General features: G+C 39.7%; 2 protein-coding genes across 4 annotated transcripts in view; one reads left to right on the forward strand and one right to left on the reverse strand.

Annotated features, from left to right (window-relative positions):
- Positions 1–7,109, forward strand: part of CCDC146 (coiled-coil domain containing 146) — an 81,162-nt gene extending 74,053 nt beyond the window's left edge. For both annotated transcript variants that reach the window (XM_085298592.1, XM_085298602.1), the window contains 4 exons: positions 2,766–2,894; positions 4,439–4,576; positions 5,419–5,667; positions 6,906–7,109. In XM_085298592.1, coding sequence (XP_085154718.1) covers positions 2,766–2,894; positions 4,439–4,576; positions 5,419–5,667; positions 6,906–7,109 — 720 coding nt within the window. The remainder of the gene's footprint in view (positions 1–2,765; positions 2,895–4,438; positions 4,577–5,418; positions 5,668–6,905) is intronic.
- A 260-nt stretch (positions 7,110–7,369) lies between these two features.
- Positions 7,370–14,952, reverse strand: part of GSAP (gamma-secretase activating protein) — a 48,351-nt gene continuing 40,768 nt past the window's right edge. The window contains exons 27-31 of one of the 2 annotated variants that reach the window (XM_085298616.1): positions 14,007–14,126; positions 12,855–12,916; positions 10,612–10,716; positions 10,381–10,474; positions 7,370–8,916 (exon numbers count right to left, since the gene is read on the reverse strand). In XM_085298616.1, the coding sequence (XP_085154742.1) occupies positions 8,816–8,916; positions 10,381–10,474; positions 10,612–10,716; positions 12,855–12,916; positions 14,007–14,126 (482 nt within the window). In that variant the 3' untranslated portion in view covers positions 7,370–8,815. Of the gene's footprint in view, positions 8,917–10,380; positions 10,475–10,611; positions 10,717–12,854; positions 12,917–14,006; positions 14,127–14,952 lie in introns of those variants that run through there. The other variant, XR_014895023.1, reaches the window with a different exon arrangement.

Below are 14,952 nucleotides of genomic sequence, written 5' to 3' on the forward strand. Positions count from 1 at the left end.
TAAGGAAGTGGTACCTAATCAATTGGCCTTGATTCTGTATTAGTACAGATAATTTTTCCATTTGTTATTTAATTTCACCTCTTTTGTTCAGACCTTTTGGATTGAATTTTYCCCAAAGTATTTGCATTCTTTCCCAGCTTAACTTTGTTCTATTGATTTAGTACTTACCCTATATATTCACCAGGACTGTGTTTCCCTAGCTTGTTTGAGAATGTCGTATGAAACAATGTCAAAGGTATGTAAAAGCCAAGATGYGTGACATGTACCATTTCATCTGGATACAGAAGCACAGAATCAGTAAGGTTGGAAGGGACCTCTGAAGATCATCTAGTCCAACCTCCCAAAGATTTCCTCGTGTTGGTTCCACTGGGGCTTGAACCCAGGATCTTCCGCATGTAAAGTGGATGTGGTAACCACTACACCCATTAAATTATCATGGTATGATACTGGATGGTTTTGGCAAGGTTCAACAAATCCATGTGGGCCATTATTCACCCCCTTTTTATTTTCTAGCTACTTACAAAAAGAAATCTTAATTATTTGTTCCAGATTATTCTTCATAAAATAAGTTATCTGTAATTCCAGGACTCCTTCCTTTCCCCTGTTTTTAAATRTAAGTAAAATATTTGCCCTTTTCTAGTGCTCTGGGTTCCTCATTCGCCTTCTCTGAGGTTTCCAAAATGAGCTGCAGAACTGCACTTTTTCTGACAAGCCTTTTAAGTATCTAAGAATGCATTCCCTCTCGTGTAGTCATTAGTGAACAACTCCTCCTAACTGGCTACACTCAAACCTAGAAAAACCTCTCGTAGTTGCTTTTCCTATCTTCTGTGTAAAATGCGCTTCAATAAGGCTTTTTTGCTTTTAAGACTTGGAATCTTTAAGAACTTGGAGAAAGTTTTGTCCAAGGAAAACACTGAAAACTAGAAGAAAATATAGATGCTTATAGTTGCATCATTTAAACAGACACACACTAGAATAGTTATTTCTAAATGTGCWTTTTTCCCATGCTTTTGGAGTGAATTAACTAGTCATTTGTATTGCATTTAAACCAAGTCAGGCATTTAAGTTTAGCATGAAATCACTTATAGATTTTTTTTCATTAATTTGAACAATATATTTTCAATTAACAATAGTCCTTATTCTCTAAGTAAGAATTAAATCCTAAAAAATTTTACTTAATGAGCTATCTCTAATCTCTTTAAGGTACCATTGCTGCAGACAAGGCATTTTCAGCTGAGTTTGAGGAGTTTGGCCTCAGATACGACATATCACTGGAAACGTAGCTGAATTTATTGTYTGTGATAGTCTTGTTCTTACATTCTTCTGCATGTAATTCTCTGTGTACTGTTGGTTTTGTGATATGGGTGTTTATAAATTAAAATAAATATTTTAGTACCTGTGAAACTAGTTACATACCGAATGACATTTAAAACAAATCAAGCTTTGATAAGGGAATTATTCATTACAGTCATTTAAGTTTTTTTTCTTTTTATTTTGCCTTGTTCTTAGAAAAAAGTGCAAAAGAAAGACCAGGATGATGCTGTTTTAGCAGGAAAAAATATTCGAAACAAATGTTCTGGTAACATTCCGTTATCACATGAGCCGATCCGTCAGTTTTCCCTCTTACATTTGAAATATGAATCGCCAGCTCTCAGTAACCCTATCCCTGTAGCAACGTCTAAATATTTACTGTGSGTTCTTGGTGACCTTTTATAGTTTCAGGTGCCAGTGACCACTCGTTCCTTAATACCATCGCTTGAAATTGATAGCATTTCTATCAAGTTATTTGAACATATAAACATATATGTTTATGTTAATACTAATAGGTCAAGACTCCTCTGACAGTGCTCTGACAGATCRCCAGATGCATATCAAAGCACAAAAAAAAACATTGTTAGTCCTGCAAATTCAAACATCAAAACTTGGTTGAAGGTCCCAGTCACACTTCAGTGAGTGTTTATGAGCAACGTGGCTTTCCATTTAGCGTACTCTGGAAAAACCTTCATTAAATGTGAACTTCTCGTGTCAGGAAGGTCAGAGAACACCTGTATTTGTGGATGACACTGGTACTGTGTTGTTCAGGATTGTCACAACTGTCAGGATGTCCCAGGACATCGGCCTGGGAACTTAACACACAAAACTTAGATGTCTATGGCTCCAGGAGCCCTGTTGTGCTRACAGCAGAGCCTCAGAGCCTGCACGTTTCACTTGCAACTGAACTGTCTGGCGCATGAGTTCTTCCTACATCCCTAAATGCATCTAACCCTTGGGTCAAATAGAAGATTGTAAAGCACAGAATAATGTCAGATTCCTCCTGCCTTGCCTGCAAAATTTGGTGTACTCCTGAGGGTGAAAAAAGTAGCCTGAAGAAGGTGGCACTCATAATTTCTGGCACAGAGAAGAGTTTTCCTCCTTGCTGCAACTGTCACAGTGTCACTTCCTTAAAAAGGGGGGGGGGAGGATTGTTTGTAATCTCTGTGTTACCCCCCACCCTGAATCACAAGGGGACCCCTACATGCTGGCCTCAGAGAAACCCTGAGAGCTCAAGCCCCAGGGACGAGCGAGGTGAGGAGCTGCTGGGGCTGTAAAGCAAGGCAAGGATCYTGCTTCCAAGATGAAGCGTACTCAGTGTGGTGGGATCCACACTCCAGGAGTCTCCTGGCGTAAAGCAGACACACTCAGATCTTCCATCTCTTGCCACACAGCAATAATTGGGCTTTTTGCTTGTTGTTGAAAGATAACTATTGTGGATTTTTGTTTGCTAGTATTCCCAGTGCAAGGACAGGATTAAACATCTTGAGAAAATCTTTGCTGACCCTACAAATGAGTCTAGAAAGCGAGTCTTGGGAGGGGAGGACCCATCTCCGCCTGAACTGCTGGAAAAGATTGAAAAGGTAACATTACTGACACCAGCATCTCCCACACTGCCACCGACTTCTTTAAGAAAAAGCATGATTTTTTTTTTTAAGTAAATTTTCGATAAGGTGGATTAAAATAATTATGAATGGCTCGTTGGAACTACAGCCCAGTCTCTGCTTTCCAGGAAAACTGGGCATGGGGACACTGACTTCCTCCAGCAGAGGCTGCAGAAGAGATCAAAACTTAGGCTCTGAGCAGTGCCGCTGGCTCCCCATTAGCTGATTAATGTGTGTCATTGGCACTTCAATACCGACACGCCTGCTTCGTTACAGAAAGATACAGAAAAAGTGGCAGAGGGTAATAAATTCAAAATAACAAAGTGCAGAAGAACGAGGTTGTCGTCTTCAGCAAGTAGTGCTTATCGGCTGTTCCACCACAGTGTATGTGGAGCCAGCTGTCCCACTGTCCTCCTAAGGAACCCACGTAGGTGACACACAATGAAGTAAACACCCTTTTCAAACCCAGGATTTGATTTTATTACCTCGTTTCCACTTCAAACTGGGAACTACAGAACAGATTTTTATGTAACTGGGCCTTAGGCCAGCCGAAGAGCTGCCCACCCACCTGTGCAGCCCTGCCCACGACTCCCAGGATGGGCTTCAAAATTAAGTGAAACATCATTAAGTCCAATGTAAAAGCCAGTTACAAGGTGCCTCCCTTATTGCCTATAGCAGGGGAAGGTAAAGGAATGGAAAAGGCAAATTTGATATTTTCTTAGATGTAAGTGTCCACTCCATTTACGTAACTGCCCACCCTGTACTTAGCATTTCACATGAGGCTGCGAATTCCACTACACTTTGCGATACTGCAGACTAGGCGTAATGCTCATCTAAGTCCTCCTTTTGCAATCCAACTTGTAATGGTTTAACAGAAACACTACCTAACATTTTTGTGAATTGCTTCAAGTTTTTTGCTTCACTTTCACACATTCCTTAGCAGGGAAGGGAGCTGTGCAGGAGCCCAGGCAGGCGGGAACACAGCCCACTCTTACCCACCCCCAAAATTAAAAAAACAGGGTCCTTGTAGTCATGAAGTAGGCCTGAATGTTCTGTTTCAGTCTCCTTGAGTTTTTAAGAGTCTTTCTGTTTGCATAGGGCTTCCTTTTTTTAGTCTTTGGAGCTCACATTTTCAAGTTTTATTTAGCACCAGAAGAAGGAGGAAAAAAAATGTTTTCATTTAAAACAGCTGAAACCTTCTACTAATGACATAACTCAAGAATCCAGAAGCATTAAAAAAAAAATTTTTTCACTAGAAAAAAAATATTGTTTTCAAGAAAATCATGGAAAGGCAGTAATAAATAAGGCTCATGTAAACTCCAACCCTCAAAAGGGCCCAGACTGATGTGGAAGAACTGTAATAGTGATAGTAATGCTCTGAGCTAACTTTGGTCTGATCAGTAGCATGCAAATGGACTGTGGTGTGGTTACCCACGGCTGTTCGCTGACATTATTTCAGAAGCAGTCCCTAAAACACCCTCCTCTCTCATTAACCTACACCATATATTGCCTTCTCACTGCAGCTAGAGGTAGAGCTGCTACAGAAGGAGGAGAAGTTGCTGGAGATGGATTTTATCTATGAACAAGTTTCCCGGCTAACAGACCGAATCCGAGCCAGAGCAGAAAATGGGAAGCAGGACACACTGCTATTAGCTAAAAGGGTAAGAAGGGAATTGCATGCTCTGCTTTGCTGGCTTACAGGAATTGAAGTAATTTCAATTTTGGACAAGAAGTAAGATGACTTGCTTGCAAAATACAAAACTAGGGATTGGCATTATTGATAGGCAAACCTGCAAATCATATGTTAGCCTTAAGAAATTATAMGTGTTTAGTAAAATGAGTAGTACAGACGTAGCAAGGGCAGTAGTCAATACACTTCCGTACTTTTTGAAAGAAAGCTGTATCATAAATCATATCTTTCATTAAACATGATTAGTTATTTCTCAGGTTATGTAATTACTAACTTGGGAGGATCCTCCTTTTGCATGTTTACTTAAACATAATTCTACAGCTAACACACTAATAGCTAAAAAAAATAAGGGAAAGCCAGGTGAGTTCTAGATCCCTACAGCATGAGAGAAGATATAATCTGTATGTGGCTCAAAGTTTGTTATTTAAGTAGGGAGAACTACAGAGGAAAGACACACAGTTTTCAGTATATTTACTTTTGTATTATAGTTATTTCCTTCTGACAGCAGGAAGACCAAAAGTGACCTCCAAAACCTCTCACCTCCCATTTCCTTAATGGAAAAGCTTGAAATGCAAGAGAGCTGAGTGAAAGGAAGACAGACAAAAAAACAAAATACAATGCAAAATTATGATGTGGAAAACAAGGCCAGGGTTGATTTTATTTATTAGGTTTGACRTTTGGAAAAGCTTCAGTCAAAACATATCTTTGCAGCAAATCTGTTTTGTTTTCATGTATCTAGTACTTATCTATCTGCTATGTTCAGTAAGTGTCTAAAGGGAAGACCTGATTAAAATGCAGCTGTTATAATTTCAGACAAATGAACTGCAGAAGAAGATAAAGGATAAAACCCAAAAGATGATGGCTCTTGTTGCAGAGCTGTCCATGAAGCAAGCACTTGCCATTAAACTCCAGCAGGAAGTGAGAGACAGAGAACAATTTTTGATGACTGTTTCATCAAGGATCGATCAAGGCCTTCCCCTTCCTCAAGAAACCGAAAGGGACTGGCTGAAGGTGTTGCGCAACGAGAAGATGCAGAAGGCAGCAGCTGAAGCTAGAGCTAAAGTAGGTTTTTGCTCTGTTGCGTGCGGTTTGATCGCCAGCTTCTTCTTTTGCCCTGCTCTATCTCATTTTATTGCAAGAGCTGTTCTCCCACTGCACGGCTGTTCACTGCAAGTGTGGAGCTGCCAGGCCTTAGTGGAGATGACAGTATAGACAGAGGCAGTTACCAAAAGGAGTACGTCGTGCGTTTGTGGYGTTCTAACTGCAGTCTGACGCACTTAGAACTGGTCCGCAAAGCGTAAGGAGAGAACACTTCACACTGAAAGGAGGACTTATCTTCAAGTAAACTTAAGTTCCAGCATTTTGGGGTGATGAGTGGAAACCTGATTTTGATTCAGTTTCAGGGTAAAGCTGCAAGGGGAAGGGAAAAGAAATATATATATATATATATATAGTTCAGCATCTCCAAGTATCAGACACAGTAAGCGTATCAGAAGTAGCAAGATTGCTGGGCAAGCCAGTGAGGGTAGACAGAGCAGTGTAACAAATAGTGCTTCAAATTCTACCCTACTGTGAACCATACCTCTAATTCAAACCACCAGCAATCCCCGAGTGGAGAGGTTCCAGATAAGGGAAAGCAGTATAAAAATGAGATGTGTGTACTAGGAAGCTCTTGGAGACAGATTAACTCTGCTGCACGAATCCTTAAGTACGTGTTGATCTCTCCAAGGAAATTTTGGAGAACAAGGTTAGGAGAGGAATACACAGTGCAGACATTCAGAGAACTTGAAGCCAAGCAGAACTTCTGTAATAAAACTGGTTTAGAGTAAGCCGCCTCTTTGGCATTAACACTTCTGCTCACCTTACGACTCCGTTTCCTTTCAGTGCTGCAGACAGAAGCACAGCGCAGCGTCACTACTCTGCAGTAGCTGCTGCCAGTGTAAATTTAGGCAGGATTCTGATGCTTCAGAGTCATTTGTAGTAACTCACATTGTTCTCAGGATGTTCTGTGCACACTTACTACAACTTTTAGAAGTTCATTTAAGCAGTTTTCTTCACAAATAGCAAGACCATTACAGGCTCAAGCTGTATACTATTTAAAATGAAAAGCTCGCATCCACACGGCCAAGAAATAGTGCTTACCTTTCAATGAACAATTAGTTCTCTTGTGGGTTTCCAGGTGTGTTAAGGATTAGGCTAACAGTATTTCCTTTCTAAAGCTTTCTGGATTTTGGCTCAGAAGAGTATTAAAGTTTTMAAGCATATAATTACTATATGATCAAAATGCATTTCTTTTACAGCGTGCAGCAGAAGAGGAACAAGCTGCATTGCCTGGTTTTGTCCACACAACAGCTGAACAACGCCCAAATGCTTATATCCCAAATGATGAAAGTGGCCTCCCACTRCCACGGCCCTATGGTGCTTTGGCTCCTTTCAAACCCAGTGAACCTGGTTCAAACATAAGACATATCAGAAAACCTATTGTAAAGCCAATTGAAATCTGAAAAGGTCTCTCTCAAATCAGGAGAGGCTGTCACTAGTTGCTTAATCTCAAGAGTCAATAGATTTAAAACTCCCTTGAAGGCACGTCTGTTAGTGTTTTCCCAAATTCCATATTGTAAACGAAGGAGTTGCTAATGCCAAAACCACAGCTAAATGGCCAATGATACAAGCTCCCTTTCTCCTGGCTGAGGGAAGCTCTGGTATCCCATATGTAGTGCAGTATTTCAAATGTTAAGCAAAATGAGTGATTATCATACTAGGCTTRTTTTTTCCAAGTGAAGTTTATTGCATCTGATTATATCTTACAACACTTTCCATTAAAAAGAAAAAGCCATATGATCTTCTCTCGTAATAACTCCTCTTGTAATAATTCAATACATCTGAACAAAGTCCCAATTACTTGTACAAATAAACCAACGTGGCTTTCTGCAGCCTGCGATGGAAGTCCAAGCTTGCCAGACAAATTTTAATTATAAGGTGAAAAAYATTCTTTCCCTCTGGGTAATCAGTGTGAAAGCTAAAACTCTTGCTCCACTGATGCCAATGACAAGGGAATGATCATGCACTTGTTCAGGAAAAAAGTGTGTACTGGACACAGAGAGAGTTCTTGAGGACTGCAACTTTCTACTTCACTGGTAAGCAASAGGAAGCAGCTGTCTGGAAACTGCTCAGAGAGGATATTAGAGGATACTACTAAAGCCTCCAGAATTTATTTCACTAGTTGAATAGTCTGAAACTCTAATTTTTTTTTTGTTTAATAAAAATGGCAGAAGTCCTACATGTCAGATTTAAGATTTCCTCTGTGTACTGAACCACTACTACTATTTTAAATAAATGTCATAGCTCACAAGTTGAGAGAGGAAAAAAAATGGTTCAGTTCTGTATAAATACAAGTGGACAATGAGAGGGAAAAGTCTGCATTTGTTTTTTAAAGTTGAGATTCACACTGTAACACTAAAAGTCAGAAGGAAAGAATTAAATAAAACTGTCCAAGTCACTGTTAAGATAAACTTAGGAAAAAAAAAAGTTCTTTGGAAGTTATGTATAAAACTAAGCAATAAAGGACAAGAAGAAACTTTCACATGCACTGAAAAGAGATAGTGTTTTATGCTAATTATGAAACTGAATACATTAGAATACAACCTCAAAGGCAGACGTACTGTAAGATAATACATCATCACCACAAGGAATGATTACATYATTACTTATGCATTATACACACAGACTTGATTCCTCATTTGTTATTTCACATAATCGCAGAAAACCTTTTATTAACCCAAACAAGTAAACAGTTGCCAGTTTCTTGTTACTTTGCAATACAACTGGACTACCTTTTTTAGGATTGTCSTGCTCGTTAAAACACTTAACTAACAGTCTAATACCAGTTCTCGCAGCCTGTTTTAATACCTGCTGTAGCTCCATTTGACCATTTCACAAGATAAAATGGAACCAGAGATATATTTCTTTGGAAAGCTGGATGTGCATCAGATGCATTTCTCTAGGACTTATCTACAAGTCAGTAATTTCAKTTCAGTCACTCCTTAATACACTGGACCACACACTACTTTGAGTTGCTTCTTCTCTCAGTAATGTCTACTCAAATCTGCAGATGATTTAGAAAACAAAATGATATTTAAGTTTAAAGAAAAAAAAAGTTGGTTTCACAGTTCTGAGCAGCGAAGCTGACTTGCTGTTCAAGAAAGCTATTTTAGGAATACTTGAGGCCCAAGAGCATCATGGTGTGCCTCAGTGCCGTTTCCTCCACAAATCTTGTATTAATGTGATCTTGCTCTTTGCATGGATGCAAACCTGGAGAAACACCATGAGAAAGTTAGCATTTACAAAAACATGAGCACTCTTCTATATTACACCTTGCGATYTACTAAACATCTTCATCTAGAATACCCAAAGTTAAAGTATTAGATGGAACTGTTTTCATTTATACAAAATACCTACACAGCTTTCACTGCAGCCATTTAGATGCTCAGCAAAGGTAGAAAGCTTTCGAAGTTTACCTCTAGCTTTTTTATAAACTGCAAAGTCTTCCTGAAGGGACACTGAGGCTAGGAGGAAAGCTTGGTGAAACTTTTTAAGCAGGCTCCAAGATCCTTTATCGTAAAATAAATTAGACTGTCATCTAAGAATAGTGTGTCAAATTTATAGAACTCTGAACTTAACAGGCATTTCCCTTAACTGAAACAACCCTAGAGTACAGACAGCTACTGCTACTGAACTTCCACAGCACTGGTAAGCTTATCTGTGGGATTTCAATGACATTTAGACTGAATTTGTTTCCATTCGGTGGCAGATGGTAACTACACAAGAGCAAACAAGCAGTCCAGCTTGCCTATTAGTGGAATATAAGCAAACAATCTCTCTCCTAGTAGGAGTAAATCTAGACCATCTGGAGACCACTAGGTATTCCATACTGATTCTATACCGGAGATCCTAAACAAGACTTAAGAAGAGTGGCTATGTCTGTGCTAGTAATTAAAAGGGACTGGGGTACATTCTCATATGCATCTACATAGTTGAAATTCTTCCTTCTCCACTGGGATGACATCTGTACCTAGACAGTCCTATTCTAGCTTTCAAGCCCTTACCTTGACCTGATTTTGTTTTATTATTATACACATAACCAGTAAAGCTTGACAGTGTAAWGCTTCTCTTTACATATCTTGCTTTTGCTGCCGAGTCCAGAATCTTGGGAGGCTTCGGTTCACTATGTAATGCATGGGGAGTTAGGTATCCCTGATAAGGGCCTGCAAAGACTAACAGGCTAAGCAGCCGATAGGAAATATGGACAAGCAGGCTGACTCCAAAAATCCCACTTTCCAGATCTAGTGCATTCATTTAGGTCTGGGATACCTCCTTGAAGATATGCGTCTTTTTCACAGAGGTGGGCCAACAGACTTATTTTAAAGGCAGTTAGGTTCTCTCCATCCCTCTTGTCACGATTAAGCAGGAAAAGAGCTTACAASAAACTGGGCCAGAAACTGAGCAAACAGTAAAATGACACAAGCCRCCTGTCGCCACGCATGTTCTGAAAAATGCCAATTTACCAACTGGATCCAACATACAGGATTTTGAAGAAAGGACGTCTAGTGAAGAAGTTCTCAGACAATTCCCACCAACAGAAAGAGACCAAAACCTACATGTTCAGACATCAGTGGAGTTTTGGAACTCAGTGTTATCAATACACTCAAGATAAAGCTAAATGTGAACAATCAATGTAACAACTACTAGTCTTCCAAAGAACTGAATTAACATTACCTTGATTCTCTATCTCTGCCAGCATATTAGTCAGGTAATTAAGTGGCAAAAACTCTACAGAGACCGAGTCTCTCTCAGGCACAGGTCTGCTATACTGTAAAGGAGAACATTTCAAGTCAGTTCAAAGTTGCACAGTGCCAAGTAAGTGTAACATTCAGTATGCTACGGTCTACAACAAGGTTACGTGTCTCAACCCTGTCCAAGCAAAAACATCAACAAAATAGCACTCACCTGTCTGTTCCCTAGCTTTTCAAGTAAGAGTTTCACATATTTCCGTGCAATGAAATTAGCATTTACTGGGTGATTCCAAAACTGGTGGGCTTTTTGAGCAAGAACCTGGTAAGTATTTAGAAAAAAAAAAATCCTGAGAATGTCAGCAGAGGACAGTAGAAGACTGATAAATAAGGAGGGAAAAAAGAAAAAAAAAAAAAAAAAAAAAAAAAAAAAAAAAAAAAAAAAAAAAAAAAAAAAAAAAAAAAAGACACACACCCCCAAAATCAACAATAACAACAGACTGACCAATTTCCACCCTCTCATCCCCCAAAAGGTGCATTCTTTTTGGCAAAGAAAAAAAGAAATCTAGGACATAACACAGGCTATTTTCAGACATCAATGATAAGTTTAGGAATCATAATTTTTAGCCATGAGGGCATCCTTTTATAACCAATAACCAAGAGATGAGAACACTCTCCCAGAATGTGGGAAACAATCAAATCCCTGCTGCTCAGTTCCCAAGTAATCCAGTAAGTTTCTAACAATCCATCTGTCCCATTTGCTTCTGCCTACTTTGTGTGTGTATATGTGTGTGTGTGTGCGCGTGCACACATGCACGTGTACTTAAATATTATTTGAGGCTCAAAATGRCTGCTTACCCTTTACGTGACTCTAGTTTAGACTCATTCTTCTCCCAAAGAATAACAAACCCTGCTTCTCAATGCTCTAACACAGTGTTCAGAACTGCACTTCTGTCCGGCTCAAGGAGTATACAGAAGCTTACAAAAGCAGAATACCATGAGGAGAGATGCTGGGAACACAACCCGCAGCCCATCATTTAGGGCACTRTCTTGGGAACTGGTAACATTGATTCACAGTCTCTCAAACAAAAAAGCAGAGATTCAAACTCAGCTGTCCCAGAGCTTCCTATCCTAACCACTAAGCAATCAAATATGAACACACTGTGAAATTACCTCCTGCTATTTTCCTGATCTAGTCTTTATTTCCTCCCTTTCAGCTGTAAGGAAATACAGACTACTGAAGGAGTTCATTTAGGAAACGCTGAACAGTTTCAGTGTTCATGAAATGCTTGGTTTTGATTCAACTGAAGTCATCTGGTGAATGYAACCTGAACTTAAAATAGTCCAAGTCACCCCCAAGTGCCCTTTTAGGCAAACAAACCATTCTCTGCGTTTTTTYCCCTCAAAGCTCTAAATAGAAACAATAAGGCACTGAGTCTACTGCGCATARCTAGCAGTGTTATGTCCTCTACAGCACTCACAACTCAGCCCCTTTGCATCAGAGTGTGGTGGCCATGGTGTTCCCCACCCACTGGGCCTGGGGCTCACAGCTCACACAGGCCCCACACTGACCTCAGCTCACCAACCCATGCCCAAAACAAGAGACAGAGAACAAAGAACATTTTGTAGATTTTTCCTTTCCTACCCCTTCACAAAACTGCTGCCAAATAAAAAAGCCCTTGTTAAAAGAAGCACCACTTCTGGCCAKTTGAACTACACATAACAGTCCATAACGAACAAACAATAAGCAGCTTGTGTTGAGAAGGGCTTGTTTTACTGTAAGGCACTGCCAGAGGGGAGTCCCTRGTATTTCTCTGCTCACTGAGACATTGTGCTGCCTCTGCAGTACTGCGGTGTGCACTAAGAATGAAGGGAAGAAAGGAGTCAGTCTCCTTTTCTGTTTTAACTTTTAATGAGGCATCAATAGTTAGCTCCAGAACATGCCTTAACAAGCCACCTGACCAATAGGTAAGGTTGGGAAGTTTCACAGACAGCGAGATACTGTAATGCCATCACCATCACAGAAATGTGGTATGACCGAATTTTCTACCTGTTACTGTATCAGCTTTGGAATCTCTCTGATAAAGTGAATAAAGCCAGATGCAGATGGTCAGAGTAGGAAAGGCATGTGGAGACACTACAAACATAAAACCCCACAAACCTTCTTTAAACCCCCCAAAATCTTTATTGCTTTAYGCAGGTGAGCACTCAGCAAAGGAGTGTCGTTTTTGCCTATTTGATTCCTGCAGAGAACTGCAGTCACTGAAAAGCACTAGGGATAGACCTATAGTTTAAGACACCAGGGTACCCCACAAGTTATGAGCAAAAGATGGAGAAACTGGAGAGGAGTTCAGGTTATATCTGTTTGAATCCCAGCAAAGTCTTCCACTGGCTTRATCCTATGCACTGGGAGGAATTTCACATCCATTCTAAGATCCAAGAAGTGACATCCAAAGTTACCTCAGGAAGTCTTGTGATAATACTGAACTTAAGCTTTTCATTCTTCTCATTGTTGTCCAGATCTACAGGAGAGGAAAAAAAATCAAATCAAAAAACACCCTTTTATGGTAACCACATAACTGAAACTTCTAACTTTCACTGAAGACATTTCAAATAAATATTATCTCTGTAATGAAATAAAACTTTAGTTTTAAATAAGGCCTAATAGGAATGCTATTTATACTTATATAGTTTATATAAATACACTTCTATATATTTGTATGTAAATTCATTTTAGGTAGCAATTTGTAGTAATTCAAACATTCTCATTAAGTARAATTCTCCATATTTGTAATATCTCACATATCAAGAAAAACTGTACACACATTAATACAGTGCATTGCATCGTATTTCTTGGGCACCGGAGATTTACCATGTTACAAGGAAATGTCGCAGCTGCAACAAAACGCACAACCACCAGAGTTAAATCACATTGCAGTATTGCTGTAATCTAGGAACAGATGTGGATAAACTTATACTACAATCCTCTCTTCTTCCCCTCCAATTTTGAAAAAGGCAGTTAACACAGGTATGAACATAACTATGTGGAGAAACTGCCAAGTTTCTCCACTTCCTGTTTAGGTCTAAAGCCCTAGGCCCTGATCACCCCCACTCCACGCATGCTAGCTTGCTCCTAAGCCTTTCTTACTGAAACTCCCATACATATTTGCAATCCCAACACTAAAATTATCTTGCTCTAATACAACTAAAGCAAAACTTGAAGACTGGACAGCAGACTGACTTCCTTACACACAGACATGCATTTTTGTAATGACCAAAACCCTCCCCACAAGTTCTGTGATGATTATCAGCATCCATTTTTTCTAAGAATTAGCAAATAGAAAAAATGACCAGCTGCAATCAGTCCCCTGACACACACTACAAAGGTATTTTACTGTCTGCTGCAAGAAGGGTCACTCATATTGTCTGCACCCTAACTTTCGCCTTGCAGCTGCGCAACACTTTCARCTACACTCTTCACTGAAATAGCACTCTGGGAAAGAACTGAATCCCCTGGGCAGTAGATCTTATGTCTGAGTTCAAATAGTTGAAAGGACATCCCTCCCAATTAGCTGGCACTTAAACAGATGAAACACATTAAACTCACTGCACCTTTCAGCAGTTTCCTTACACATGTTTCTGTCAAATGCAAGACTCCATTATCAATGTAGTGCAGAAGGGTGTGCAGAGGGAGACATCGAACACCAAGCCCCAARTGCAGAGAGTGAAAACCTATGAGAGGAGGACAAATGTGTTCAGTCCATCAATACATATGTATTTCTAAAAAWTCTGTAATTAGTGACAGGCATTATACTAACTAAAGCTTTCCTTACTTCCCAGCTTTCCTTACTTTCTGTTTCTAGTTGGTGAAAAAAAAATTGTTTATCAAAAGTTACGTAGTCTCGTTGCAACGTCCTTTACATCTTCTCAACTACATCCCTGTCAGAAAGAGGAGAACCAAGGGGGACTGAAAAGCAGGCTGCACAGTCAAACATGTTCAAGCTTCCAGCTTACATCCGAACTGTGCCATTAATTTGTGTTTTACTTCTTTCTTCTCAGTCAAAATCTAAAATTCTCAACACACATTCCACGTAGCTGCCATTCACRTATTTGCACAGGCAGTAAGCATTAAGACTTCAGTTTCCTGTTTAATTCAGCCAGATGATGGTTTTGCATCACACGAAACATCAGACAGCAACATTTGTCCACACACAGTATATGTCTGAAGTACAACTTCTGACCAAGAAGTTTTGAGTTTGAAGACAGACCAGAAAATGCAAACCAGAAAAAGACTCAAACAGAATCAGAAGGCAGAAACAGACTGGAGTCTATTTTATGCTTTCTGATCAGAGCACCCTCTCATCAGTTTCTGCCAGCCTGTGTTTACAGGTGGACCTTGGTTCCACAGCTCTCAACATGACAGCAAGACAAATCTTTCTGTAAGAACATTCTTAACTGGATTAAAATTCAGTCCAAATCTACAGAGCCTGGCTGTAAATCCCTGTCTGCTCTGGCAAATTAAGCCACAGAAAATCTAAACATTCAATGTTAAGAAGCC

The sequence above is a fragment of the Rhea americana genome, unplaced genomic scaffold (genome assembly GCF_003343005.1).
Source record: "Rhea americana isolate MKP2758 unplaced genomic scaffold, rheAme1 scaffold_1, whole genome shotgun sequence".
Classification (NCBI taxonomy): Eukaryota; Metazoa; Chordata; class Aves; order Rheiformes; family Rheidae; genus Rhea; species Rhea americana.